Source organism: Scyliorhinus canicula, chromosome 13, assembly GCF_902713615.1.
Source record: "Scyliorhinus canicula chromosome 13, sScyCan1.1, whole genome shotgun sequence".
Taxonomy (NCBI): domain Eukaryota; kingdom Metazoa; phylum Chordata; class Chondrichthyes; order Carcharhiniformes; family Scyliorhinidae; genus Scyliorhinus; species Scyliorhinus canicula.
This window is the reverse complement of record NC_052158.1, coordinates 136,139,963-136,165,124: the sequence shown is the minus strand read 5'-3', so window position 1 is coordinate 136,165,124 and position 25,162 is coordinate 136,139,963. Positions and strand designations below refer to the sequence as shown.

Genomic DNA, 25,162 nt, shown 5'->3' with positions numbered 1-25,162 from the left:
GAGCTGTTAACTACTTTTCAGAATAATTAGTCGTCCTGATGCCACGATCATTATGCTTGGAAGAATCTGTGAGGTCCTTGCTTTCACTTCTGGGGTCCTATTCCACAGATCGATGCCTTTCTAAGAATAGTAAAATCGCATTTCCAGCCTTTAATTCTACCTGACCCCGTTATGTAAAACACCTTTGACCGCGATTTAGTGGCCTGCGGGCGCAAATCCCGTAATCGCCGCTAAATCTCATGAGAGGCCAAAAACGGGATTTGCAGGGCAGCACGGTGGCCTAGTGGTTAGCACAACCGCCTCACGGCGCTGAGGTCCCAGGTTCGATCCCGGCTCTGGGTCACTGTCCGTGTGGAGTTTGCACATTCTCCCCGTGTCTGCGTGGGTTTCGCCCCCACAACGCAAAAACGTGCAAGCTAGGTGGATTGGCCACGCTAAATTGCCCCTTAATTGGAAAAATGATTGGGTACACTAAATTTATTTTTAAAAAACGGGATTTGCGCCAGTGAGATTTCTGAAAACGGACCTCCGAGCTCCCCTCAGATGACAGGTTCACACCTCGGAAGGGCACAGGTCTGATTAGCATATACTAGAATATATTTTAATCTCATTAGTGGTCTAAACGCTGCTGCTTCTGCTCTCAATGTATTATTCCACCCACCTGGCGTGACGTCATGCTAGGGCGAACCACTACTGGTTTTCAAAAACACAAATCAGCTGTGATGACCATGCCTGGGGCGCAGAGGTAAGTATAGCCCCTGGATGCTGAGGGACAACCCGGACAGTGGGACAGTGCCCTTGCACTGCTCCCTGGCACCCTGGCACTGCCACCTGACAGTGCTTACCTGGGGCCAGGGTGGCAGTGCCAGTGCCGGCCTTCTGGGTGCGTTTCTCCTTATGTATGGTGGGGGGCACACCCCGATACCTGTGATGGAAGGGGTGGCATTGACTGTGAGTGAGGAAGTACTCCGAGGGAGGTAGAGTGCCCCGATGTCTGTGGGGGTGGTGGATGGAGGGGGGGGGGGGGTGATGCCTGTGAGGCATGGTATGCCCCAATACCTGTGGGTGGGAGTGTTCCTGATGCCTGTGTTTGTGTGTGTGTGTGTTGGGGGGGGGGGGGGGGGGGGGGGGGGGGGGGGGGGGGGGGGGGGTATTGTGCTCTATTCTTTGAACCAGGTGTATTACTGTACACTTTCATGCAATGAAATACTTTTGCCACTTTCACAAGCTCTCCTCATCAATTTAAAATTTACTTCCTTCCAAGGCCCTGACTGCGATATAATTTTCCATCATCTGCAAATGTAGCTTTTGTACCAGCAGTGTCTCGTTCAGATGGTTAAATGAATATAAATGATTGAATGGAACCATAGAAAAACTTGTGACGGGGCATATTGGGGAGGTGCCACATTCAAAAACACCCTGAGCAGGTTTCTCCATTGGCTGACGGCGAAATTGGGAACTGCGATTGGGCGGAGAATAGATTCCGTTGCCAAAATCGCGATGGCCGCCGATTTGACACCAAATCGCAATTCTCCCTCACCTCGACAGCAGTGTCAGTGCAGGTACAGTAAACACCGTTTGCATATCATTAGCGGGCCTGACCCGGTATCCTCCGGGGCCTCTGCAATTCTCCGCCTCTGATGGGCTGAGTTCCCGACGGCGAAATTCACTTGTGCTTTTAAAAATCATGAAATCGTGAGGGAGAGAGAGGGGGTACGGTAAGTGTTCAACATCACCATACTATTCCCACTTGACACAGTGTGCGGAATCAGCACGTTCTCCCCATGTCTGAGTGGGTTTCCTCCTGGTGCTCCGGTTTCCTCCCACATGTCCCGAAAGACATGCTGTTAGGTAAATTGGACATTCTGAATTCTCCCTCTGTGCACCCGAACAGGTGCCAGAGTGTGGCGACAAGGGGATTTTCAGAGTAACTTCATTGCAGTGTTAATGTCCTACTTGTGACAATAATAAAAATTATTATTATTAGTTTGCTGACAGTTTTGCCACTGGCCGGGCAGCTTGTGCCAGGGCCAAGGAGAGTGGTGGGGGGTGGCCAGGAAATGGGCTGTGGGGGGGGGGGGGGGGGGGGGGGGGTCAGAGAACGACATTGCCGCAATCGAAAAAGCAACCATGCATCTGCACATGCCGCTGACAGTCCACTGTGAACTTAGGGCCATGGGTCATATAGGTGGCCCCCCCGGGCCACCCCCGGCTGGGCATCTGGCCCTAGCTGACCCAACAGCCGTAAGGGCGCGCTTCAGCGCAGCCAGTGACATCTTGTTGGCTACGATGGTGTTCGTGGGGATTCGAATGTGTATGTGCCGCTGCAACTTGTCAGCCTCCCAAGTGTCAATCACGGACCCAGCGAATCCGCCACTGGTTTTCATTGGGATCGATTGTGTTCCACATGGTGCTGGTGTTAACCCCTCCACAGTCCCTGAATTGGTCCAGGTTCAGCGCCAGTTTTGCTGTCGTGAAAGTCCATGAACCATGCCCTGGCATCAACACTTATTATCAGGAACTGAGAATCCCGTCCCCTTTATTTATCATTTAAAAAAAAAATATTTTTTTAAATTTAGATTACCTAATTATTTTTTCCAATTAAGGAAATCTATGTCCCTCTATAAAAGCCCAGAATACTGTATGCTTTTTAAAACTAAATTTAGAGTACCCAATTCATTTTTTGCAATTCAGGGGCAATTTAGCGTGGCCAATCCACCTACTCTGCACATCTTTGGGTTGTGGGGGCAAAACCCACGCTGACACGGGGAGAATGTGAAAACTCCACACGTACAGTGACCCAGAGCCGGGATCGAACCTGGGACCTCAGGCAGCTGTGCTAACCACGAGGCCACCGTGCTGCCCCATTTATCATCTTTTAACCAATCTGTTGTCAATCTTGTCATTTCACACTTGACATCATGGACTCTTTAGGCCCAATGGATAAAACATCACCTTATGGAATATCAACCAGGAGTCAAAAGATCTGAATTTGGACACTTATTTCACTTTGGATAGGAATGGAGAGTTCCTTTTGGACTCAACACTCAAATGCTAGCGGAAGGCAAAATGATTCCGCCTGATACACATGACAAGGCTACTTCCACTGTAATTTAAGCAGTTCTTGATATAAAACGTTATTCCCAAATCATTGAATCATTTAATATCAGCTTGACCTCAAATCCGAGTCTTCATGTTATTTAAATACCTACATTTTTCCCCAATCTAGTTCGCAAGTATCTCCAGTAAGACGATTGCAGAATTCTCTTGAGTTACAGATTGCTGGTGTATAGACATTGGTTAGAATCTGCAGCTGCAGCTGTGACATAATTGTAAAACCTAACTTATTCCAAGTTTGAAGTATACAATTCAGGATTATGTTGTCTCTTTAAATAATTTCATAGGATTGTTTAACACGTAAGCTTAGCAGCTGGATGTATAATTATTGAATTACATAATTTAATGAGATTGTAAATTGGGCTTGCAAGATAAATTGCAAATATCTTTACTGCAGAGATCTGTTTTTGGATGGCAACAACTTACAATGTGAAGGAGCGTGTGACCTTATCAAGTTTATCGCAGATTATGCAGAAAACATGGCCAGGAAGAAATTTGGTACATCTTTAGATTTTGAGGAGGATCCATCAAAACGCTTGCTAGAAGGTGCAGTAGGGTATTACATAAACACCTTACACAGCAAAATAGGGCTATTGATTGTAAGGTATTGCTTGGGAAAAGAGATGATTAATAATTCAATCCAAAAAATGAACGATAGAACAAATATTGGTCAGTCTCTCAAATATGACTGAGAAAAATCGAAAGGAAAAATGACACAAAGGGGTCACTAATACTTGGAACTTCTATATTATCGGAATTTTACAGCCTTAAAAGGTGAACAGGTGCCAGAGGGACTGCCAGGGCATCACCCTACCCTGTCCCTAATCCCCCGGGGGTCTCCCGTGGCCTGGAAGACCCCCCCACCCCTCCCGCAGGTGTCATTATGATTGGTCCACGTTTGTGCAAACCAGTACTAAATGACGCCCTGGTGAAGTCTCGCTGGCACAGCTGTTAGGTCCCGGGCGCTGTAATCCCACGAATACATGTTTAAGTGACCTTAGTGGCTCATTTAAATATGCTGACCTGGATCACTCCCAGTTCAATGCTGATCTGGATCAATCCATTAAATCTTGCAAGACTGTTAAATCGTACGTGGCATTTCGAGCATCGCAAATCTCGCAAGAAGCCTCTTGTGAGATTCAACGACCTCGTCCCAACACCAGGTCGGGTGCGACGAGGCCATTAAATTGTGCCCCATGTGTGCTGTTCATGACTGTGACAAAAGTTCCTTAAAAATATAACTATGAGCAGGACAGGAGCTACTTGCTGGAAATCAGTGTTTTAGAATTTAATATTTCAACTGTTCTCCACGATGTTGAATTGTAATCTGCTTGTTCATTATTTTGGTTTTCCCTCTGGTTTATCAGGAACTGAACAGTCTGATTTGAAGCCGGTCATATTGAGCCAGGGCCTTGGACATGATGCTGCCATTGGTGGTGAGGATGTCATGAACAGCAACATTACTGCATCAAAGAAAAAGAAGAAAGGTAATCATCCTGGCATCTTCCACATTTTGGGAATATCTGGAGGTGGATTCTCCACCGCCCACCATTGGTAGTGGAATTCCTAATCTGGTGGAGAATCGCACATCGGGCAAACAACGTTCCAAAGCTCCGGTCCCCTGCTGGCTGCAGCAGTGTGCCGATGGGTCATTTAGACCCATTTGCATCCAATTAACGGGCTGGATGCCCGGTTATCCATGCCTCAGTGATGCTTCGGCCCTCTCGGCCAGGATGCATGTGGATGTGGATTGCTGTCATTATTTTTTTGTAAATAAATTTAGAGTGCCCAATTTATTATTTCCAATTAAGGGGCAATTTAGACTGGCTAATCCACCTATCCTGCACATCTTTGGATTGTGGGGGCGAAACCCACACAAACATGGGGAGAATGTGCAAACCCCCCATCAGAAACCCCCAACCGGAGCCCCTATCACAGACCTCCCAATATCAGAACCCCCCCACCCATATCACACCTCCCATATCAGACCCTCATATCAGATCCCCCCATATCAGAGGTCATCCATGTCAGATACCCCTCCTATCAGAGACCCTATATCAGTCACCCCCAATCAGGGCCGGTGCTAGGAATTGCGGGCCCAATTAGAAAAGTGATGGCGGGGCCCCTACTCTATAAAAGTAAAAATTTATGTATGTTTATATTTCATGTAGTATGCTCGTCTTTAACCAAAAAAAACATTAAATGCTTGATATACTAAAATTTTGAAACTTATTTACCCGGGCGGAAGGATTTGGCGGCGCAGGGCTGAAGGATTTGTCGACGGTAATGCGGTGCGTTCCCCAAAAGTAAAAACTACCCTATAGTTCCTCTTAGAATACAGAAAAGGCTTCAAACGGTAACTCTGTCGCTGCTGGCGCGGGGCCCCCTTAAGGTGCGGGGCCCAATTTGATGAAATTGGTCAAATAGGCTTAAAACTGGCCCTGCCCCCAATCAGAGACCCCCTCCATATCAGAGACCACCATATCAGAGACCCCCTCCAAATCAGAGACCATATCAGTCACCCCCATAAAATAGACCCCCCATATCAGAGACCCCCATATCATAGACCCATCATATCAGATACCTCATATCAGTGACATCCCATCGGAAACCCACATATCAGAAACCCCCTCCCCCATTTCAGAGGCCTCCGTATCAGAGAACCCCAATATCAGAGAACCCTTCTATATCAGAGACCCCCCTATATCAGAGACCCCCATATCTGAGACGTCCCCATATCAGAGACAACCCATAATCAGAGACTGCAATATCAGCTACCCCATATCGGTGACATCCCATCAGAGACCCCCCTATCAGAAACCCCCTCCCTCATTTCAGAGGTCTCCATATTAGAGAACCCCTATATCAGAGAACCCCCTTATAATCAGAGAACCCCCATATCAGAGATGCGCCCATATCAGAGACCCCACCCATATCATAGGTGCCCCCCCCCCCCCCATCAGTGACCTCTGCCTAGAAGCTAAAGAGCAGCGCAGGCAGAAATAGTGAAAAATGGCAGCTTATTCACTTGTCCGTCACACCTGTTGCCTCAGACAGAAATGTTGAAAGCAACGGCTCATTCTTCATAGAAAGCCAAAACACATCACAAGGATTTAAACACCCTCAGGTAATTTGATCATCGAAGCTTCTATTCACTTTACATTTTCAAGGATAAATATATTTTAGTAATTGGCAGGGTAATTGCTTCCAGACTGCCAGCTGTCTGGATTGTTTATTTTCACTTCCCTTTGTGCATCACAAGTACCCTGCTGTGAAGTTAGCCACAATGGTTTTAAACATCTTGGAGATAAATGCTTTCACATCCTCTTTTTCTCAGCAGAACACATCTGTTTATGATGTGGTGATGACCTGTCAATCACAGCTAGATGTTTGATGGGGTGCTGGGGGAGGGGGGGGGGGGGGGGGGCAGGTTTTGCATTGTGAGGGTGAGGGAGAAAGGCCAGGCGCCGGACCTTGGGCCACCCACTCAAAACTGGCTGCCCATTAGCTGGATTAAGAACGGAATCCCAGGAGCTCCCCGCCGTGTATAAATTAGCATGGCAGATAGAGAGTGAATCATTCCTGGGCTCCGTTCCTTAGTGCCAGCGCAGACCAGGAATGATTCTACTCTGATGGGAGAAAATAGTCTCTCAAATGGACAATACTGCCCCTGATGTCCAGAATAACAGAAGATAATCGTTAATAAAGTTTGCAGAGCGGCGAAGAATGCTGTGTTATGCTTCTTCGTGTAGCACAAGCTGCTTCCTTGATGTCTGCTTTGACAAAGGAAGGCCCAGACTTTGTAATGAGTTCAATATATTTATTGAACTATTAACACAGTTCTTAAATGAGTTTGTCTCTCCTGCTAATCTAACTGTAGTAACTCAGTCTAACTAAACCAGTCTGCTCTAAGCCACGTGCTGGGTGATGATTCTGATCAACCCTGATGTACTCTCTAGATGTCTGTCTGTGGAAAGAGGCAGAGCATGTGTGCTCTGTCCTTTAATATGGGTTGTGAAGTACCCCCTTGTGGTAATGCCACCTCTGGGTGCCCTGATTACCCATTGGTTGTGTCCTGTTGTAATGACCCATTGGCTGGATGTCTGTATGTCATGACATTTCTGGTGCTCCCTCTAGTGGTTGCTTAGATGTAGTGTATTTACACTAACCAAAATAGGTAGATAAGTGATGACATTTATAAGTCATGATGACAGTGATGATTATACAATACCAAATAATATTTATGAGTCCAAAGTTCATGAATTTATATGGTCAAGTGGCTTTCTTGTTTTGTTATTGAAGTGTCGATGTTGATGTTGTCATTTCCTTGTGAACGCTGTCAGTGTCTCTGTGCTTAAGGAACCAAGAATTCATCAGGAGGTGTTCAAATGGTCAAATCACATTGTTGTCTGATTTGGACTCTTTTCTTCGATGCCTGTGGTAGCAATTCTTGAAGTCATCTTTCCTGGACTGTGTGGTGATCACAAGTTAACCAGATGCAACACAACTGAGCGACCACTAGAGGGAGCACGGGAGAGCCATATAAATAGATCAGGACAGGAAGTAGGAAACACTACACAGCAGGCAGAGCTAATAGCTGGACACACAGCAGCTAGGATAGCACTGAAGGTAGCCGTACGTAGAGCTCTGAAGAATGAACGAACTCACAATAAAGCATCTTCTCCACATTTGAGACTGCGAGCTTTATTAAGACACGAGGAACAACACAGACTGGTGTCTGTGTTTGCGGTATTGATGCTGTATGTCAGCTGCCTTGAAAGCTGGTCTGCTTGTTTGTAGTGTAGCAAACGTGAATTTGTAAGATGCGTTATCATGTCATGGTATATCTGCACACTTGCCATTGTCTTGAGCTGTGCTGTCACAGTGTCCTGCATCTGCAGAGTTGTACCATGTTGTACCAGTCGTTGTTCCAGTGTTGTTGGTTTTGTCGTGCTTGTTGTTGACTTTGGTGCCTTTGGTACGCTTCTTGTTGTTGTCTATGTTGTTGTTTTTGGAGGTTTTGTTGTTGTGTTTGTTGCGTTCAATGACCATTCCGAGTGGAGAATTTGAGTCCTTCACAAAATTACTTGTGTCAGTGTCCTTTGTGGCATCTGCTGTTTCATTGAGCGTTTCGTATTTGATTCCTCGGTGCTCCCTGTCTGGAGACATGTCCGGTTCACTGGAATCATCTTCAGTTTGTTGATGCTCCCCGTCTGGAGTCCGTTCTGGTTCACTTGAATCATCTTTGGTTTCTTGATGCTCCTCGTCTGGAGTCAAAATGTTCAAGATTACATTTGCTTGTGGAGAGGCTCGAGTGGATGAGGTTTCAATTGACGTGGTCGCACTGGACTCACGAGTAGTTTCACTTGGATTGTCGAGTGCCTCTGTGCGTACAAGCTGAGACCTGTCAGTCTCGCTGTGATGTTGCACATCTTGTATGGGAATTGTGATGACTTTGTCACTTGTCTCACATACAGTGGGTAGACCTGCAGTGTCTTCTTGTTGGTTAGATGAGCTGGGTAGACTGTCAGAGTCTTCTTATGGTGGCTCAAGTAATCTGGGTAGATTGTCATAGTCTTTCTGTTGTTTACGTGAGTGTGGCAGACTTGCATCGTCTGCTGCTGGTTGCTCAGATAAGGTGGATAGACCGTCATGGTCTTGTTCATGCATGGACTGCGCTTTGGCATCTTGAGTTGCTCCCATTGTGGAGTCTGTCAACGAGCTCGCTGTGGAGGCTTGTATCGCTCCCTCTGTGGCATCGTCCCCTGTGTGGAGTCGTGCAGTGGTCTCGCTGTGGAGTCGATCTGTGCGCATACGGAGTCGTGTAGTGGTCTCGCTGTGGAGTCTTTCATCGCTTTCTGTGTGAAGTCGTGCAGTGGTCTCGCTGTGGAGTCTTTCATTGCTCTCTGTGCGGAATCGGGGACTCTTCGTGGTGTGTGGACCACTCACTGTGTGGAGTTGGGGACTCTTTGTGGTGCGTGGCGATATCTGTGGGCTTGTACCGCTCTCTGTCTCTTGGCATCAGGCCACAGTAGAATCCTGTACTCATGGATCGGGATGTCGTCTATGATGGGCTGAGGATCCTCAAATCGGAAGAACTCATCCATGTTTGTGTAGGATGCTTCAATGTACAAATCATCTCGTTGCGGTTTGGATTTGTTACAGTGCTCGCTACGTCCAATGATGAAATCACCTTCTGAGTGGTAGTCTTCAAGGACCAAATCATCTCTTTGGGTGGTGCTGACTGCTTGTTGCAGGGTTTTGCGGAGGTTATTTTCATCTACTGGTCGAAGTTAAGGCATTGTTCTGTCTTTCATGGTGAAAGAATTGTGTTTTCTGGCTTTAAAACTTTTCTTCACTATTTTCAGACATTTCCCCTTTAAGTGGGCGTGGTCTGGGGCCTCTGACGTCATGACGCTCGTGACATAAAGCGTAGGAATGGATTGTGCATGCACAAATCGCTTTTCCTTTACTATGCGCTCTTTTCGCAATTGCATGTGTGCGGCTTCTCATGCAAGCGCAACACACAATTTGCCAGTTCGCATCTTCTGGGGAACTGCGCACGTGCGGACTGGCCCGGCTGGATACGCGTAAGATGGCTGCCAATCAGAAATGCCGTTTGCTTCTGCTGCATCCCTACCTCTGCCTCGTGGTGAGCATAGGCGCCAGTTTTACTGATTTATTTTGTGTTTACCTCGCAGTAGTTTTCAAACTTGTCCAGGACTGTCTGGAAGTCTTTTTTTCTGCCCTTTGGAGTATTTGAAGGAGTTGCAGATCTCTGTTGCATGCTCACCCACAATGGTGAGTAGAAGAGCTATCTTTTTAGCATCAGCCACGCCATTTAGGTGGGCTGCTTCCAGGTAAAGCTGAAATCTCTGCTTGAATGTACGCCAGTTGGCACTAAGATTGCCGTGGTACCTGAGTTGCTGAGGAACCGGAATCTCGATCATCTTGTCTGGGTGCTGTTGCTGGTTGTCACAGATCTTGCTGAGTTGAACTAAATAGATTGAACAGACACTACTGGTACCATGTTTCTTTGTGTCTTTGTGTAGCACAAGCTGCTTCCTTGACGTATGCTTTGGCAAAGGAAGGTCCAAACTTTGTCATGAGTTCAATATGTTTATTGAACTATTAACACAGTTCTTAAATGAGTTTGACTCTCCTGCTAATCTAACTGTAGTAACTCAGTCTAACTAAACCAGTCTGCTCTAAGCCACGTGCTGGGGTGTGATGCTTCTGATCAACCCTGATGTACTCTCTAGATGTCTGTCTGTGGAAAGAGGCAAAGCATGTGTGCTCTGTCCTTTAATATGGGTTGTGAAGTACCCCCTTGTGGTAATGCCACCTCTGGGTGTCCTGATTACCCATTGGTTGTGTCCTGTTGTAATGACCCATTGGCTGGATATCTGCATGTCATGATATCTCTGGTGCTCCCTCTAGTGGTTACTTAGTTGTAGTGTATTTAGATTAGCCCCTTGTGTTTATACGGTGATGCATATCACCACAAAGAACATAACTCCCACCTTTTACCAGAGATGAGCAACACCTGATGGCATGCAAATGACATTATCCTGCACAAATCAGTTATGAAGATCAACCAATCTGAGTGGAGTAGCGTTTGGCTTTCTGATGTTTCCACTTTGGGGAGTAATTGTTGAAAATATTAATTGATATATTTAAGAATGATAATCTGAGGCTATTTTGTTAATACTGCTGATAATGGGTTTAACACAAAAAGTGCTTTTCATAGAGTATCTAGTGCTCCACCTGTGAGTAACCAGATTTTAAATCACAGAAAATAGCAATACTTAACCATGTGTTAAGTTTATTGATTTTTACTAATCAGTATTTAGTGAACTGAATGCATTTTTGCCAAGGTGTCTACTAGTGTCTCCTCGAACCTGCAAATATATGTAACAACCACAAACGTGTACAAACATAAAGTCACCAAATTCATCTAACGTACAGTAATTGTTTCAGCCAAAGGGAAAGCCATTCCAGTCAGGACGTTGCTCCACCATACCTGAAAATAACTGAGACCAAAATAAGCAGACAAATGTTCAACACTTTTCTCTGTGATTTCTCTGTCTGCCATTTAAACTGAGTGCTTTAAGCATTGAGTGGTTCGTCGTGGTACAAGGACATGTGTAAAATAAAGGATACAACTCTAAAAGTGGTTCAGGAGCAGAGAGACCCTGGTGTACATGTGCATAGACCATTTAAGGTGGCAGGATAGGTTGAGAGAGCAGTTAATCAAACATACAGGGCGCGATTCTCTGAAATGGAGACTTAAAAAAAAAATTTTAGCGTGCCCAATTCAATTTTTCCAATTAAGGGGCAATTTAGCGTGTTCAATCCACCTAGCCTGCACATCTTTGGGTTGTGGGGACGAAACCCACGCAAACATGGGGAGAATGTGCAAACTCCATACGGACAGTGACCCAGAGCCGGGATCGAACCTGGGACCTCGGCGCCATGAGGCCACAGTGCTAACCCACTGCGCCACCGTGCTGCCCCCGAAATAGAGACTTAAGTGTTCGCGCCAGGGGGCCAGCAGGCGCTGGAGCGGTTCACGCCACTCCAGCCTGCCTTCCTGGTACCAAATGGGCGTCGCGCCAACCCGCGCATGCGCAGATGGGCCGCGCCAAGCCGCACATTCGCATGGGACTTCTTCAGCGCGCCGGCCCCGACGCAACATGGTGTGGGGTTTCAGGGGCTGGTCAAGCAACAAAGTAGGCCCGGGGGGGGTGAGGCCAGGCCACCGACCGCTGAGCCACGATCGCGGGCCAGACCCCATCGGAGGCCCCACTGGTTGAGGAATGCTTTGCCCTGCCCCACAGGCCGCCCCCTGACCCTACGCGCAGATTTCCCTCCGGCTGCGAGCAGGGGTGAACGGCGCTGGTGGGACTCTGCCGTTTCCACGCGGCCCATCTGGGCCAGAGAATCAGCAGCCTGGCCGCGGACAGCAGGCCACGACCAATGCCGCGCCAAACCCGCCGATGCAAATGGCACCGATTCTCCACGTTGGAGAATCGCGCGTCGGTGAGACGTGGCGTGGTTGTGGCAATTCTCCGGCCCGGCGTGAGGCTGGGAGAATCCTGCCCACAGTGTCCTGGGTTTTATTAATAGGGTCATAAGAGAACAAGAGCAAGGAGGTTATGTTGAACTTCTCTAAGTCACTAGTTCAGCCTCAGCTGAAGTATTGGGTCTAGTTCTGGGCACGAGAGAGTGCAGGAAAGAGTCATGAGAATGGTTCCAGGGTAAGAAATTTCAGTTCTGAAGCTGATTGGAGGTTGGGACAGTTTTGTTTGGAGGAAAGAAGGCTGACAGGAGATTTTATAGATATTAAATTCGTGAGGGGTTTGGACAGACTGTAAGGGGAAACTGTTCCCACTCATGAAAGGATTGAGAACAAGGGGGCGCAGATTTAAAGTAATTAGTAAAAGAAGCAATAATGATATGAGGAAAAACGTTTTCACACAGTGAGTGGTTAGGGTCTGGAATGCACTGCCTGAGGATGTGGCGGAGGCAGATTCAGCTGAAGCGTTCAAAAGGGAATTGGACTGTTTTCTGAAGGGAAGATGTACCGGGTTATGGGGAGAAGGCAGGAGGACTGAAAATGATGAGTTGTTCATTCAGAGAGCCGGTGCAGACACATTGGGCCAAATGGCCTCCTTCTGCACAGTACCAATTCTATGTAGCTTGGAGTATTCATGAACAGAGGAGTACAACAGGAATTGCAGGATATGATATTTCCTGGACACTTGAACCAACCAAATGGAACTTTAATTGGGGGTTTATTGGCCCTGGACATCACTTCATGCCTTCTCTTCCCATTCCTGCACCATTACATCCACTGTTCCCCAAGAATCTATCCGTGGCCCCCTCCTATTTCTCATCTTACCACTGCCCCGTGAAGACATCCAAAAGCATACCATTTCTTGTGTGTGCCAATGACTCCCAGCTCCACCTCACTACCCACCCCTCTATGTTCCTCTGCTGTTGCTGAGTCATCAGACTGCTTACCCGACCGACATCCACTTGGATATTGGGACGGCTGAAGCCATTGTTTTCAGTCCTCCAGCTGACGGATGGCAGCAGAAGACCCACTTTTATCCATTTAAGACTTCCCCCCTAGAGTAATATTGCTGCGCAACAGTCGGGAAACTGATGGCACGGCGCCAATGGACCTTTTCAGTTGGAGAGGCACGGTAAATCCGCCCTGCCATAAAATCCAACACCAGGTCTCACTGCAAAGCACAAGTACAGTGATGCAGGTGGCTTTGTACACTCGGACTTGCATTGACTTGTGGAGGTCTTTGTTGTCAAACACTCGCATGCAGTAGTTTATACAAGACTGTATTGGATCCCCTCGTCAATGGTTGCCTTTTGAGAGAGGAGGCTGCCAAAGTATGGGAAGTGCTCAACATTATTATGTTGAAGGTGCTATATAAACATCAGTTGGCGTGTACATTCCTGTGATCTATCTTGGGCCTATGCCTATGAGAACAGTGGTTTCCAGTATTCACAGAAACTTGTAAAGCCTCAATTGTAACCTGATCTTCAGGATCAGAGGATTGCTCTGAGCCAAGCCTCTATCAAAGACAGATGAACCAGAGGCGGTAATAAATAAAAAACAGGAGAAAATAAATCTCTTGTGTACATTTTTTGTTTGCATTTAATATATTTTAATTTGGATGAACTTTGAAAGAGCCTACTGTACAGCAGAAGCATAATGCTCCCTTCGGCAATTAAATTTTGAACCCCATCACTTTTACATTTCAGTTGATTTCTCTTGTTCTACCGGCATCTGGACAGCATGATAGCACATTGGTTAGTACTGTTGCTTCACAGCGCCAGGGCCACAGGTTCAATTCCCGGCTTGGGTCACTGTCTGTGCAGAGTCTGCACGTTCTTCCCGTGTCTGCGTGTGTTTCCTCCGGGTGCTCAGGTTTCCTCCCACAGGTCCAGAAAAACGTGCTGTCAGTGAATTGGACATTCTGAATTCTCCCTCTGTGTACCTGAACAGACGCCGGAATGTGGCGATGAAGGGATTTCACAGTAACTTCATTGAGGGCAGCACGGTAGCACAGTGGTTAGCACTGTTGTTTCACAGCTCCAGGGTCCCAGGTTCGATTCCCGGCTTGTGTCACTGTCTGGGCAAAGTCTGCACGTTCTCCCCGTGTCTGCGTGGGTTTATTCCGGGTGCTCCGGTTTCCTCCCACAGTCCAAAAATGAGCAGGTTAGATGGACTGGCTATGCTAAACTGCCCTTAGTGTCCAAAAATGTTAGCCGGGGTTACTGGGTTACGGGGATAGGGTGGAGGTGTGGGGCTTAAGTAGGGTGCTCTTTCCAAGGGCCTGTGCAGACTCGATGGGCCGAATGGCCTCCTTCTGCACTGTAAATTCTATGATTCTATGGGATCTTTCAGAATACTAACTCGGCTAACATGCAAAATGGCTCTGTGCCTGTAGGTGAAGCACAGGCAGCAGTGTTTCTGATAACAAAACACCAGGTGCTTTTTCTCTGCCATGTTCCTCTTTGCATGAAATTCGACAGAGGTGCAGATGAATTTCTGCCTTGCTTCGATCTATTATGACAACACTGATTTAAAATTGCAGCTATGCTGTGGCTTAATCTAATTCATGCCTGTGGTATTGCTGGATATGCTGGAATGTAGAGGAAGAATTTTGCTCCTTTCCTGTTGTCCCGACATTCTTGGATAGTGCATGGGTCGATGGTGTCTGTGTACTTTTTGTTAACCACACCTTGTTGTGGATATTCAAGTGGACCCCGTCTAACATGAAGGCAACTGCAAAAAAACCTTCCTGGTGCAGTTGCAAAGCTATGTCAAGTAACACACTTGAATGCGTACATAAGGGAACGTACACACATGAGGCCATTCAACCCCTCGAGCCTACTCCGCCATTGAATAAGATTACGACTGATTGAATAGTGCATTGTCGCAGTTCTGGTCACCACATTAGAGGAAGGACATAATCGCTTTGGAAGAAAGTGCAAAGGAAGTTTACAAGAATGTTGACAAGACTATGAGGAGAGATTGAATAGGTTGAGGTTATTTTCCTTGGAATAGAGAAGGCTGAGGGCTGATTTAATTGGGGTGTACAAAATTATGAGGGGAAGAGATAGAGTGGACAGGATTAAATTGTTTCCCTCAGCAGAGAATTCTACAGCCCAGGGACATAGATTCAGGATAAGTGGCAGAAGGTGTAGAGGGGACATGAGGAAGAATGTGTTTGCGCAGAATGTGTTTCCTTCATACCTAGAGCAATCCTACATTTAATATCCCCCTATTCTATAAGTGGCATTGTGATCGCTGACCACGCTCCTGTTTTTCTTGAGTTTTTACTTGAAGGCCACCACACCCCTCCCCCTTTACTACACATTTTAAGAAGGAGTATGAGATTTTTTACTCAGTCAAGTCTTTTTCTGATGTGATCCCCTCCATTTTATGGGAGACCTGCAAGGCTCATGCTAGGGCAATGGTCATTTCTTGTACAGTGAACAAAAGGCGTAGTTGCCGGTTAGGCTGCCTGAATCATAGAATCATAGAATGTATAGTGCAGAAGAAGGCCATTCAGCCCATCGAGTCTGCACTGGCCCTTTGAAAGGGCACACTACGTAAGCCCACATCTCCACCCTATCCCCATAACCCAGTAACTCCACCTAACCTTTTTCTTTTGACTCTGAGGGCAATGAAGCATGGTCAATTCACCTAACCTACACATCTTTGGACTGTGGGAGGAAACCGGAGCACCCGGAGGAAACCCACGCAGACACACGGGGAGAATGTTCAGACTCCACACAGAAAGTGACCTGAGGCCAGAATTGAACCCGGGACCCTGGAGCTGGAGGCAACTGTGCTTCCCACTGTACTACCATGCCGCGGAGGAGTATGGGAGGAACCTCAAATGGCAATTGTTTAGGGGGAATAACGCGCCTCGGGTGGAGCTTGATTCGTTGCACACCCAGCAGGCTGAGAAGAATTTAAAGTTTGCGAGGCAAAAATTGTATGAGTTCGGGAATAGGCCGACTAAGAAAAGGGACGATTCTTGTCCCTTCTGTACGTGATTCCAGGGGTAATAGGTTAATTAAAATTGTGGACATTAATAAGGCATTTAGAAATTTTTACCCTAAGTTATATAAGATAGGCCAGTTGGGAGACATACTGACATGCATGGAACACTTATTTTCTTACCGCGAGCTTCCTACAGCATCAGAAGATCAAAGGTGGTCCTAAATACTCCTATCTCTAAAAGGGAGGTGGCCGTGGTCATTAGTGGGCTCGAACCGGGGAAGGTGCCTGGACCGGAAGGTTTAGGGTGTGAGCTTTTCAGGAGATTTAAGGACTTGCTAATAAATCCGTTAATTGGTATGTACGGTCAGTCGTTTGATTCCGGTCTTCCATCACAGTCACTCAGGAAAGTGAACATTTCTTTGATTTTGAAGGCAGGCAAGAACCCAGAGGAGTGTCCTAAAGGCCAAACTCGCTTCTGAATGTGGATTTGAAATTATTGTCCAAAGTGTTGGCACATCCTTCAGAGGGAATTCTCCCGTTGATCATCCAGGAGGATGAGGCTGGGTTCATAAAGGGTCGGAATTCTTGCAATAATGTCAGGCGGTTACTGAATGTTATCCAAGTCTTTCAAAAGCGGGCGTCAGATGAGTTAGTGATTTCCTTGGACACAGTGAAAGCTTTTGACCGGGTGGAATGGAACTACATGGTTTATACTTTGCGGAGATTTGGGGTGGGAGGAATATGTTAAGTGGATGCAGGTGCTGTATCATAGGCTCTTGGCGGCAGTGAGTACGAATGCTTATAGATCTGAGAGTTTTGGCCTTCTGAGAGAGACCAGGCAGGGTCTCTGAGAGACCAGGCAGGGTCTCTGAGAGAGACCAGGCAGGGTCTCTGAGAGAGACCAGGCAGGGTCTCTGAGAGAGACCAAGCAGGGTCTCTGAGAGAGACCAGGCAGGGTCTCTGAGAGACCAGGCAGGATCTCTGAGAGAGACGAGGCAGGGTCTCTGAGAGAGACCAGGCAGGGTCTCTGAGAGAGACCAGGCAGGGTCTCTGAGAGAGACCAGGCAGGGTCTCTGAGAGAGACCAGGCAGGGTCTCTGAGAGAGACCAGGCTGGGTCTCTGAGAGAGACCAGGCAGGGTCTCTGAGAGACCAGGCAGGGTCTCTGAGAGAGACCAGGCAGGGTCTCTGAGCGAGACCAGGCAGGGTCTCTGAGAGAGACCAGGCAGGGTCTCTGAGAGAGACCAGGCAGGGTCTCTGAGAGAGACCAGGCTGGGTCTCTGAGAGAGACCAGGCAGGGTCTCTGAGAGAGACCAGGCAGGGTCTCTGAGAGAGACCAGGCAGGGTCTCTGAGCGAGACCAGGCAGGGTCTCTGAGAGAGACCAGGCAGGGGTGCCCCTTATCACCTGCGTTGTTCGCATTGGCAATACAACCTCTGGAGGAGGCTCTTCAATGGAACCTTTGGTTTTTGGACTGCGCAGTGGGAGGAAAAGCAGCATAAGATCACGCTTTGTGCTGATGATGTGCTGCTATTTGTTTCAAAGCTGGATATCTCTCCCCGGCTAACTTCTCATTCAGGTGGTCCCCTTCAGGGTTTATCTGGGTGCTGTAATTACCCATTTCTTTAAACAACTATACTGGGCCAATTTTCCACAGCTAATTGCATCTATTCAGTGGGACTTGTCTCATGGGTCCTCCCTGCCCACATCGTGGCCGTATAGGCAGCTGGAGCTGGGAGCTCTATGCTGCCTCCCTGCCAGCAGGGAATCGGTGGCCGTTTTGTGCCATTTTCCTGCCATAAAACACCACCGTTTTCACACCGGCGTGGGAACTTAGTCTCCTAAATGGAGAATCCAGCCCCATATTGGGAAATGTGTTAATAAAAATATATTTTTTAAAAGATTGCAAGAAGAAGCATAAAACCTAGTGAGAAAGAGCCTGAGGATTGGGAGCAGTTTAAGATTCAGCAAATGCGGACCAAGGGATTGATTAAGAAGGGGAATTAGAGTATGAAAGTAAGTTAGTGGGGAACATACAAATTGACTGTAAAAGTTTCTGTAGGTACGTAAAGAGAAAAAGGTTGATAAAAACGAATGTAGGCCCCTTACTGTCAGAAACAGGGGAATTCATAACGGGGACAAAGGAATGGCTGGGGAACTAAATTTGTACTTTGCTTCTGTCTTCACAAAGGAAGATATGAATAATGTACCGGACATTCTGAGAAACACAAGTTTTAGTGAGGAGCTGAAGAAAATCAGTATTAGTAGAGAAATGTTTTTTGGGAAATTAATGGGATTGAAGGCAGATAATATTCATCCCAGAATACTTAAGGAAGTGGTCCTAGAAATAGTAGATCTGTTCGTGGTCATTTTTCAAAATTCTTTGGACTCTAGAATGTTTCCTACAGTTTGGAGAGTAGCTAATGTAAGCCCACTATTCAAAAATGGAAGCAGAGAGGAAGCAGGGAATTATAAGTCAGTAGTAGGGAAGTTACTGGAGTACATTATCAAGGATTCCATACTAGAGCATTTGGTCAGCAGTGGTATAATGAGACAAAGTCAGCATGGATTTTCAAAAAATTAATCATGCTCGGCAAATCTACTGGAATTCTTTGAAGATGTAACTAGTAGAGTTGACCAGGGATAACCGGTAGAGGTGGTTTATTTAGACTTTGATCTAGCTTTTGACAAGGTCTCAGGTAGCAAATTATTAGTGCATGGGATTGCGGGTAGTGTCTTAAGATAGATAGAAAGCTGGTTAGTTGACAGAAAGCAAAGAGTTGGAATAAATGGGTCTTTTTCTGATTGGCAGACAGTGACTTACGGGGTACCGCGAGGATCTGTGCTTGGACCCCAAATATTCATATTATACATGAATGATTTGGACAAGGCAACTAAATGTATTGGGGGCGGTTCTCCGAGCCCCACGCCGGGCCAGAGAATCGCCGCAACTGCGCCACGCCGCCCATGTGCGGTTCTCTGAGGTGCGGAGAATTAGCGGCGGCGTATTTGGCGTGGCGCCGGCCGCTGGAATAGGCAGGGCTGCCGATTCTCCAGCCGGATGGGCCGAGCGGCCGCGCGGATCTGACAGAGTCCCGCGGCGCCGTTCACCCCTGGTCGCTGCCGGCGGGAACTCTGTGGGAACGCTCAGGAGGCGGCCTGGGGGGGGAGGGGGGCTCCTTCACCGGGGGGCGGGGGGGGCCTCCGATGGGGTCTGGCCAGTGAACGGGGCCCACTAATTGGTGGGCCGGCCTCGCCCCCCCCCCCCCCCCCCCCCCATTTTCGAGCACGGCCGGCCCCTGAACACCGATGCCATGTTAAGTCGGGGCCGGCGCGCTGAAGAAGTCCCCTGCGCATGTGCGAGTTGGCGCGGCCCAACTGCGCATGCGTGTGTTGCCATGGCGCCCATTTGGCGCCGGGACGGGAGGCTGGAGTGGCGTGGACTGCTCCAGCGCTGTTCTGGCCCCCGAATCGGTTGTACCCGGGCCCGGTTTCACCGGCGTTCACGACGGCGCAAACACTTGTGCTCCATATTGGAGAATCGCCCCCATTGTCTCCAAATTTGCAGATGATACAACGTTAGGTGGGAGGGTGAACTGGGGAGGATGCAGAGATGAATTCTGATGTCTTTTGACACAGTCCCGAGCCTAGCCAGAGACCTCCGCATGGGAAGACTGCCTTCAGGCCAGATCATAAGAACATAAGAACTAGGAGCAGGTGTGGGCCATCTGGCCCCTCGGGCCTGTTCAAACACCCATTAATCCCCACTCTTTGCTTTCTATTGATTAACCAATCCTCTATCCATGCAACTACTTTACCCTTAATGCCATGCATCTTTATCTTATGCAGCAACCTGTTGTGTGGCACCTTGTCAAAGGCAGCGGCGTGCAGAGGTCTGGTGATGCCCGGGGCAAATCTTGATTATATGCCCCCAAAGACTCAAGTATAAGGCCTAATATACTGAGAAATATTATGAGAAAGGAAAACATTTTGAATATATAAACACAGATGAAACATGAAATAAACGCTTTAAACATAGAACAGTACAGCACAGAACAGGCCCTTCGGCCCTCAATGTTGTGCTGAGCCATGATCACCCTACTCAAACCCACGTATCCACCCTATACCCGTAACCCAACAACCCCCCCCCTTAACCTTACTTTTATTAGGACACTACGGGCAATTTAGCATGGCCAATCCACCTAACCCGCACATCTTTGGACTGTGGGAGGAAACCGGAGCACCCGGAGGAAACCCACGCACACAGGGGGAGGACGTGCAGACTCCACACAGACAGTGACCCAGCCGGGAATCGAACCTGGGACCCTGGAGCTGTGAAGCATTTATGCTAACCACCATGCTACCCTGATTTATTCGATTTTAATATTAATCAATCAAATTTATTAAGTTCTTTTCCCCAAATGATACCTCCTGTCACAAAACACCTGAACTACTTCATTTTTTACATCAGCTGTGAGAAATTCTTTTTCAATGCTTATTAAAGCCAGGTTGGTCAGTCGCTCCTGTGACATAGAAGACCTCAGATATGTTTTTATTAATTTCAGTTTTGAAAATGACCTTTCACAGCTTGCGACTGAAAATGCAATTGTAAGCAGTAATCTGTATGAAACACACAGCGTCGGAAAGACATCCCTCCCATACTGCAGTAAAGACTCCAGAGCATCTTTAGGATCAGGGGGAACTCTAGTCCCTCCAGCTCGAAGGAGCATCACAAAATCAATAATTTCGTCATATAACTGAATTGCAACCACATCATTGTCATAATAATTTGCAAAGTCTGAACATTCCTTTTTTAATTTCTCTCTTTCTTGTTCATCTCCACTGATAATTTTGTGCAATTTATATCATAGACTTGCAAATTAGTGGTATCTGTATTCAAATATTAGCATGTTAAGGAATAAATGTCTCCTATTCCGAGATTAAATGCCATAGCAGTCCTCTGATCATCCAGGCTTCACTCTTACTACATCCCACGTAAATATTTCATTAAATATCACCAAAAAACCTATAAAAAACGTAGTTGCACCCGTTCTAGAGCTATTCACTGACCTCTTTATCTTTGCCATCTCTAAGGTATAGGACGGCTGCCTGAGGTTAAATTGCGCTGTAAGTTAGTCAATTTCCCCTTAGCGCTGGAATTCTAGGGATATTGTTCTCTTCTTCAGTCATTTTGCTTTGCAACACGGTAGCATAGTGGTTAGCATCAATGCTTCACAGCTCCAGGGTCCCAGGTTTGGTTCCCAGCTGGGTCACTGTCTGTGCGGAGTCTGCACGTCCTCCTCGTGTGTGCGTGGGTTTCCTCCGGGTGCTCCGGTTTCCTCCCACAGTCCAAAGATGTGCGGGTTAGGTGGATTGGCCATACTAAATTGCCCGTAGTGTCCTAAAAAGTAAGGTTAAGGGCGAGTTGTTGGGTTACGGGTATAGGGTGGATACGTGAGTTTGAGTAGGGTGATCATTGCTCGGCACAACATCGAGGGCCGAAGGGCCTGCTCTGTGCTGTACTGTTCTAAATCTAAATCAATGGGTGAGATGTTATGTCTCAAAAGTTGCGCCTCCCTCCTCTGCAACCCCCATGGAGAAGGATATGAGCAGAACGTCATGGAAATACTGTTATGACCCTTGTGGAAACAACTACAAACAACCCAACTAAGACCAATATACAAGACTTCACTTTTATATTAGCAATCACACCAAAATCAACGTAAATTAAACATGAATTAACAGGAAAATTGCAATAATATGACCGATAAATTACACATAGCAGATACAAAGACATATCTCACACATTTCGGTCAGCTCATTCAGCACGTATCGCTTTCATTTCAGCCACAATATCCTTCAAAACGTTGAACTTCTTCAAATCAAATTCCATCTTCATTTCTCTAAAGCTTTAGCACCAAGTCTCATCAAACTACTTCACCCAATTCCACAAATATAATTTTCACAGTCAACACATTTCCAGATCCCTTCTTCTTCACAAAACCCTGGTCATGTGGGGCCTGTTTGTGCACTATGCCAGTGCATAAAGGGTCCCCAAATCCAGATATAAAAGCTCTGTTCAAGATCCGAGCTCCAGCAGCTTGCAGTCAAGTCTCTGAGAATCTCCCCTGCACCCTGCTGACCCTGGGCTTTAAGTATAAAGGGTAAGAGGGCAAAAGTTAAGAGGCCATGATGAATTTTTATAAAATACTGGTTCTGTCCCAAATGGGTGCCCCTGGCCCAAATGTCAAATTCTGGGCACGACAGTTTAAAAGTTGACAGCTACAGAGAGGGTGCAGAGAAGAGTTTTAAAATAGATCAAATAAATAAAATAAATAAATGAATAAATAAAACTCACCCATGGTGGCAATGCCGTCCATTCTGGAAAATTCGCGCCCTTTCTGCTCCCTCTCCAGCCTCTGCAGTGCGCAGGCGCGCTCGGGCCGACCGCGGTGCGCAGGCGCGCTCGGGCCGACCGCGGTGCGCAGGCGCGCTCGGGCCGACCGCGGACCGCGTGCGCAGGCGCGCTCGGGCCGACCGCGGTGCGCAGGCGCGCTCGGGCCGACCGCGGCGACCGCGGTGCGCAGGCGCGCTCGGGCCGACCGCGGTGCGCAGGCGCGCTCGGGCCGACCGCGGTGCGCAGGCGCGCTCGGGCCGACCGCGGTGCGCAGGCGCGCTCGGGCCGACCGCGGTGCTGCCCCCATCCAGTCGCTGCCCGGGGCCAGCGCCCCGTCGGCCCCCCCCTCTGCACGCCGCTGGTCAAAGGCTTTCTGGAAATCCAGATATGCCACATCCATTGGCTCCCCGTTGTCTACCGCACTTGTAATGTCCTCGGAAAATTCCACTAAATTAGTTAGGCACGACCTGCCCTTTATGAACCCATGCTGCGTCTGCCCAATGGGACAATTTCTATCCAGATGCCTCGCTATTTCTTCCTTGATGATAGATTCCAGCATCTTCCCTACTACCGAAGTTAAGCTCACTGGCCTATAATTACTCACTCTCTGCCTACCTCCTTTTTTAAACAGTGGTGTCACGTTTGCTAATTTCCAATCCACCGGGACCACCCCAGAGTCTAGTGAATTTTGGTGAATTATCACTAGTGGATTTGCAATTTCCTTAGCCATCTCTTTTAGCACTCTGGGATGCGTTCCACCAGGGCCAGGAGACTTGTCTACCTTTAGCCCCATTAGCCTGCCCATCACTACCTCCTTAGTGATAACAATCCTCTCAAGGTCCTCACCTGTCATAGCCTCATTTCTATCAGTCACTGGCATGTTATTTGTGTCTTCCACTGTGAAGACCGACCCAAAAAACCTGTTCAGTTCCTCAGCCATTTCCTCATCTCCCATTATTAAAACTCCCTTCTCATCCTCTAAAGGACCAATATTTACCTTAGCCACTCTTTTTTGTTTTATATATTTGTAGAAACAAATTTTATCTTTACCCGTGAAGCCCACTCCACTACATCTAAGAATGTTAGGAGTATTTGTCAGCATGAAATATTGTCATAAAGATACATGAAAAATCATATGGTCTTCAAAATCTTTCTTCTCAATGTTTGAAGGGAAACGTAAGAAGAAACCCCCACAAATTGCTCCCTTGTTATCCAAATTGCACCTCGCAGATAATGGCATCGATGGGAGAGGAAACCAAAGCAGAATAGGTCCAATGGTGTTTACTGAAATGCTGTGTCAGTAAGTATTTTCAAAACTGTCCTGTAATCTGACTGGAGATGTTAATTATATGCATAGGAGTATTTAACTCTGAATGTCAGTGTGTTCATCATGAATCTTTTTGATCATTTATCTAATTTATGAGTTTCAATGTTTTCATCATTGAGCTCTTTGCATGTTTATCACTGGGCCATATAAGCTTGAGATCAATGAATTTTATCATATTTGGAAGAAGCAAACTCTTCAAAATCAGGGGGGAAAAACTCCTGCCAAAATTGACCACTAGCCCCAGAAAACATAGCTTCACCTCCTTTAAAAGAGATAGTTAAAGGGCTGGTTTAGCACACTGGGCTAAATCGTTGGCTTTTAAAGCAGACCCAGGCAGGCTAGCAGCACGGTTCAATTCCCGTACCAGCCTCCCCGAACAGGCGCCGGAATGTGGCGACTAGGGGCTTTTCACAGTAACTTCATTTGAAGCCTACTCGTGACAATAAGCGATTTTCATTTCATAAAGGAGAAGAAAGTTTTGTTGGGAATGCTTTCTCTTCAAATGTGTTTGATAATCAAAATAATAAATCTATATTTTTACTCATGACGTCTTTTTCCCAATAGGGATACCCTCCATTTAGATGTATCTTTCCCCAGTGTCACTTTGATGGCATCATGAATATGATGGTGCTTGTGTACTCCATGGTTGAGTACTATGCTCGAATAAGGACCAGCAGTAGCCACACTCAACTTGTTGACGTCCAATTACAGTGTGATACTGTATAGCACCATCCCCCAACCCCTTGGCCGCCAATGATACCACACATCACTTCCCATCCATTAGCTGCGATGCCACAAACTTCCAGGAAATCCAGTGAACAAAGATAAATCAATGACTGCCCCATCCACCAGGATCTCAACAATACCCTTCAACAGGGCAGTATGGTGGCACAGAAGTTAGCACTGTTGCCTCACAGAGCCAGGGACCCAAGTTCAATTCCAACCTTGGGTGACTGTCTCTGTGAAGTTTGCACTTTCCGTGTCTGCGTGAGTTTCCTCCGACTGTTCTGCTTTCCTCCCACTGTCCAAAGATGTGAAGATTAGATGGATTGGCTATGCTAATTGCTTCTTAGAGTCCAAAGATGTGCAGGTTAGGTGGGGTTACGGTGATAGGGCAGAGGAGTGGTCTGGGTCGGGCAATCTTTCGGAGGGTCAGTGCAGACTCGATGGCCCAAATGGCCTCCCTCCACGGTGCAGTAATTCTATGGTTCTCTGTGGTTCTAACACCATTTGAAGTTGCTCAAGTCCTTTTGGATCTGTTCACTTCACCTTTGACAATGTGACT

The 25,162-nt window shown here is 47.2% G+C and overlaps 1 protein-coding gene across 1 annotated transcript in view; it reads left to right on the top strand.

Moving 5' to 3' along the window:
• LOC119976360 overlaps nt 1–25,162 on the top strand; it is a 110,446-nt gene that overhangs the window by 53,364 nt on the left and 31,920 nt on the right. Inside the window, exons 6-8 of the mRNA XM_038816844.1 lie at nt 3,515–3,663; nt 4,485–4,604; nt 23,721–23,850. Of these exons, the coding sequence (XP_038672772.1) occupies nt 3,515–3,663; nt 4,485–4,604; nt 23,721–23,850 (399 nt within the window). The remainder of the gene's footprint in view (nt 1–3,514; nt 3,664–4,484; nt 4,605–23,720; nt 23,851–25,162) is intronic.